Source organism: Netta rufina (assembly GCF_964035555.1).
Source record: "Netta rufina genome assembly, chromosome: 9".
Taxonomy (NCBI): Eukaryota; Metazoa; Chordata; class Aves; order Anseriformes; family Anatidae; genus Netta; species Netta rufina.
The window spans coordinates 26,105,158-26,110,367 of NC_140132.1; the positions used below are offsets into that span (position 1 = coordinate 26,105,158).

Here is a 5,210-nt window from a genome sequence, read left to right on the forward strand (position 1 = left end):
ATACTCCGCTACCTGTTGTGGAGAACACAATGAGTATCTGCTTTTACCTAGCTGTGTTGCTTTCAATACACTGATCTGGAGCAAGGCTTGTTAGGTGCTAGAAATATATATAATCCCACTGAATTTAAGGCAAAATTGGACTATCACAATAGCTGAGACGTAAATTTATGGCAAATTGTATTTTTAAAACTTCAGTGCAAGATATGCCTGCAATCAAGCTTTCATCATTTTCAATACAGTATTTTTGTTAACAAGAAGCCCCTAATATTCAGAACATATTCTTATCCAAATTTTCAGGAGATACTGCATATTGCTAAAATCAATATCCAATCCCCAACTGGAACACAATATTATCATTTTAATTTCAATCACTGAGGTTTCACTGTGTAGAATTAAGCTAAAACTAAAACCACTCCTTCCAGTGTTGAAGCAGAAAACTTTCCTAGTTACAAGAGGAAATGATCAGATTTATGGCAGACATCAAGGCGGTTTGTTTTCAGTTGGCCTAATTAAAAAACCTTTACACACCATTGCTCAATTTATTTCCATGTCGTATAGATAACTTCAAGTCTTCTTGGGATGCAGAAAAAGAACTGTGCTTTTTTGTATACTAATCTTTAAAGAAGGGGCAAAGAGAGGAAGGTAATGGATGTAAACAAACTCCCTACATCTTCCAAATCACAGAAGGTACAGGTGTCCTCCCACCCCAATCCTTCCTCATAGGAGGGAAGCAGTAATAGTCTTGATGTGTAATTTCAAAGAGCTAAAACATAGCAAGATTAAAAGTTATTTTTTTAAATAATTGACCTTTAGAATTTTGCTCTTCCTAGTAAACCTGTTCCTAGTAAAGGATAAGGTCCCAATCTTACGAGACGTTTTCCCACTGAGGCCACGCAACCCTCCTAAAGCTGCCTACTGCCCACAGCATTCCACGCGCATGCTGGCATCACACAGCCCCAGGACCTAAACACAAATGAAAAGCCGTATTACCAATTGTTATTTTACCCAATATTTAGTAATCTTGGGGCTTGTTTTTTGTCTATTTTTTTTAAACGCTGTCCTTAGCTAAACCAAGCCCCCCCATGCCACTTTTACATCTATTACAATATAAATCAGGATTAACGGCCTATGTGAAAGTGTTTTGTGTAATACATAAAAGCGCACAAAGTTGTTTTCTAAAAAACAGCATTTGTATTAAAATTCTGAAAATGGATAGACATCTCTTAAACGCATGTCTGGAAACAAAATGACAGTTGTTAGAATTTTCTTGGTACATCACAACGTTAAGGTTTCTTTCTTTGCTGGCTGGAGGTACATCCCACGCAAAAAAAAAAAAAAATATAATAAAATAAAACCAGAAAGAACAAAAAAGCCCACCCCCAAAATCCCAAAAGGCTAAATTCTTGCAAATTTGAAGTAAATGAAGCCCGAACTTGCAAGACATGGAAATTACAGTTAAAAGGCTCAGATGGAAATAAGAAATAAATTCCACTAACAATAGGCCCTTTTGTCCTGGCTTGTTCAGTATGATTACTGAAAGGAAACTGTTAAGTAGTTTTTGGAGTAGTAGATAATGGGATTCTGTGGAGCTTTCACAGGTTGGCACCGGCTGGAACAGCTGAGTTTTGAAGGCACTCTACAGACACAGGGCTGCTGTTGGCCCTGTATCGCATTTAGGAAGTCTTTGCACTTTTTAGAGAGCTAGTCATCAAAATCAGTTATTGCCAACCCAAAAAGAAAAAAACCCTAGAAACCAAAACACCGCCGCTCCCACCCGCCAAAGGGCAAAACAAAAACGAAATCACACACACACGCACGCCTAAAAAATTGTGCAGATTTGTAACATTTTCACAGCTGATTAAAAAAAAAAAAAAAAAGGAAAAAACAAACAAACAAACAACACGCTACCACTCTCTGCAAACTCCCATCTGATACAGCAGGTAAACAAAATAGAAAATTATTTCACAAGTGATCAGCAGACGCCTCCCGGCCCCGCACGCCGGCAGTCCCGGGGGCCGTGCGGTGCCCGCTTTGCATAGATCCGCGGCGCCGGGCCGGGCCCGGCCTCCTCCCGGTCCCGCTGCCCACGGCCGGCTGCGGCAGACACCACAGGGAACACGCGACGGTGGAGACTGGATGAACGTACATGCTGCGAAAAGCCACGTTTCCAACGCGATTTTTTTTTTTAAGTGTTTTTTTTTTTCTTTTTTTTTTTTTTTTTCTTCCCCCCCGCGGATGCCCGGGGCGCCGCGCCCGCCCCCCGGCCGTGCCGGTGCCGGTGCCCGTGGCGGTGGCGGTGCCGGCGGCGATGCCCGGTGCCGGTGCCCGGTGCTCGGTCCCGGTGCCGGTGCCCGGTGCTCGGTCCCGGTGCTCGGTGCCGGCCGCCGCGGACCTTTGTTCCCGCAGCCCCGGCCGCCGGCCGCTCTCAGAGGATGGCGCAGGCGGCGCAGCACTGCTCGTCCCCGTTGGGCTGCGAGGCGTAGTTCATCTGCCTGACGATCTCGGCGAAGAGCTCGTCCACCGAGGCTTTGTTTTTGGCCGAGGTCTCCATGAAGGGGCAGCTCCACTCCTCGGCCAGCGCCTTGCCTTCCCCGAAGGAGACCTCCCGCTCGCCCTCCAGGTCCACCTTGTTGCCCACCAGGATCATGGGCACCCGCTCGTACCTCTTGACGCGGATGATCTGGTCCCGCATGGGCTTGATGTCCTGGAAGCTCTGCTGGTTGACCAGGCTGTAGACCAGGATGAAGCCCTGCCCGTTCTTGATGTAGAGGTCCCGCATGGAGGCGAACTGCTCGGTGCCCGCCGTGTCCAGGATCTCCAGCACCGACGGCGAGGAGTCCACCTCGATCTCCTTGCGGTAGAAGTCCTCGATGGTGGGGTCGTACTTCTCGATGAACGAGCCGGTCACGAACTGGACGGTGAGGGCGGACTTGCCCACGCCGCCCGAGCCCAGCACCACCACCTTGTACTCCCGCATGGCTCCCGGCGCGCCGCCTCCCTCGCCTCCCGCTCGGGGCTGCCGCTTCCCTCCCTCCCTCCCTCCCTCCCTCCCTCCGCCCGCCCTCGCCGGAGGAGGAGGAGGAGGAGGAGGAGGAGGAGGAGGAAGGCGGGCAGGGAGGGGCGCTCCGCGGGGCCCGCCGGGGCGGGCAGGGGCCGGCCGCGCCTCACGGGCCCGCTGCGGGCCAGCCCCGAGCCCGGCAGCGCCGCGCCCCGGGGCCGGGCGGCGGCGGCGAAGGAGGAGGAGGAGGAGGAGGAGCGGGAAGCGCCGAGCGGGCCCCGCCGCCCATGGCGCCCCGCGGCCCGCCCACACGGCCCCGCTCCGCCTCCCCCCGGTGGCGGCGGGGAAGGGGCCGGGGCTGCTCGGCCTGGCCGCCCCTTATCGCCGGGCACGGCCCCGGCAGCGCCCCTGCCGCCCCTATCGGCCCTCCGCAGGGGTCGCCGTGCCCTCGGGGCTGGGCCGGGCACAGGCGAGGCCCTCCCGGGGCCGCTCCCCCCGGTGGTGCTGCCCCAGCTCCCCCGGCCCGGGTGGCTCCAGAGCTGGCCCCGTGTCGCTGTTTCGGCGGCCCGTGGCCTGCTCACAGCCATTCCGCCTCGTGGGGTCGAGTCCCGGGGCTGGCTGCTTGCCGTGTTCGTAGAAGTCATCCTCACATCAATCCGACATTCCTTTCAATAAAATATCGTCAGTTATTTTTGGCACCCTCTTGTCCTTGCTTTTACACCGTAGCCAGTTCTTCACTGTTCTCACTCTTTATTCAGATAATTGTGGCGTGCAAGGCCTTTTTATCACACCTTTGTGTTTACAAATCTGGTTTAAACACAGTAGTTGGTGCAACAGGCCTTGGTAGACAAAGACAGAAATATTTGAAATAAACTGCAAGCAGCATTCTCTTACTAGCAGACAGCTCTCACACAGCTACATTCCGATTAAATTATTTTTGCCAGAATTCACTATGGGGATTCGCTCTGCTGGGTCTGGCTGCACTGCATCTCCAGTGATCCTCAGGGGAGAGCTGCGACTCTGGCAATCCCATCCCTGCAGGAGCTTCAGTGACACCCCTGTGCTGTTTGTGCAGGTCTTTGCAATGAAACATCTCCCCATGAGGACAAAAGCTGTGTTCTGCCAGCCCCGCTGTGGGGCTGGTAACAGTTCCAGCCATTTGTGCTGAGGACGCCCGCGCCCATGGCTTGCTGTGACTGCAGATAAAGGGTGTCGCAGTCACTGAGGGTGGAAGAGAAGTGGCGGGCCACAACTTCCTTAAATGCATCGTGTAGCTGAAGCCTGGTAAGCTCCGTGTTTGTTTTGTAGGTGTAGGTCATGCCCTGTGCCTGTCTCTGCTGAGTCCCCAGGTAGGCTGCCGGTGCACCAGGCCTCCTCCGCCTGGTTCCTCCCGGGTGCAGTCTTCTTGCCCGTCTGCAAAGTGTCACCTGCAGGCTGACCCTCAGCGAGGTCGCTGCACAGAGCTCTACAGATCAACCAGTGAATGTTTTACATGATATTGAATCCCGAGGACTGGGCTTGGGCTGCCTTTCTGTTCTAGACTCTACCTACCACATTACCCTTAACTTGTGACAAACCTAAGGCCATCTTTATTCCAGAGGAGCACTGTTGTTCTTTGAAAAAGTGAAATACACCTCTGTGAGCACCTCTAACTGCATGTTCCCGAATGAGCCTCGACCACTGCTCACCTCCTGCATGGACATGCAGAGATGTTGGTTTTGGAAACAAACTAACTGAGCCCAGAATTAGGCTTTTAATCCCCACCTCTCGTGTTTCTCATTTCGCTGTCTGTATGACTTCCCCTTCTAGAGGTACTCCAGAGGTGGGGCTAGCACATCTAATCCTGACAGCGTGCTCCCACCTTCAGCTAAGCCAGCCAAAACCAGTCATCAACCAGCCATTGTTTGCAAAGTTATCTTTAAACGCAGCTACAAAAATTGGTTGAAAGGCTACAGTATCACTGAGAAAATACAGTATTTTCTTGTTCTGCTGACATACTTTGCTTGCGCTACTCTAAGGTTTTGGGTACCATACAGATTTGTTTACCTCCATCACCTCTACAGCATCCCACATGTAAATTACTTACACTGCACTTTCCACTAACATGGCAGCAGAAGATTTTATAAAGACCAGATAATTGTAACATTGGCTTAAATCCAATCCATTTAATCACAATTCACCGTTGAATCGTTTGTTTATTTCAGGGACAGAA

General features: G+C 51.5%; 1 protein-coding gene across 1 annotated transcript; it reads right to left on the bottom strand.

Moving 5' to 3' along the window:
• Positions 1–1,269: 1,269 nt before the first annotated feature.
• On the bottom strand, positions 1,270–3,008 carry RAP2B (RAP2B, member of RAS oncogene family). Its single transcript, XM_084291906.1, has one exon. The coding sequence runs from the start codon at positions 2,975–2,977 to the stop codon at positions 2,426–2,428; it is 552 nt and encodes a 183-aa protein (XP_084148032.1). The 5' UTR covers positions 2,978–3,008; the 3' UTR covers positions 1,270–2,425.
• Between the last annotated feature and the right edge of the window lie 2,202 nt (positions 3,009–5,210).

What these genes read in the sequence shown, in the direction of transcription:
- RAP2B (XM_084291906.1), bottom strand. Translation starts at nt 2,977, where the DNA reads ATGCGGGAGTACAAGGTGGTGGTGCTGGGCTCGGGCGGCGTGGGCAAG.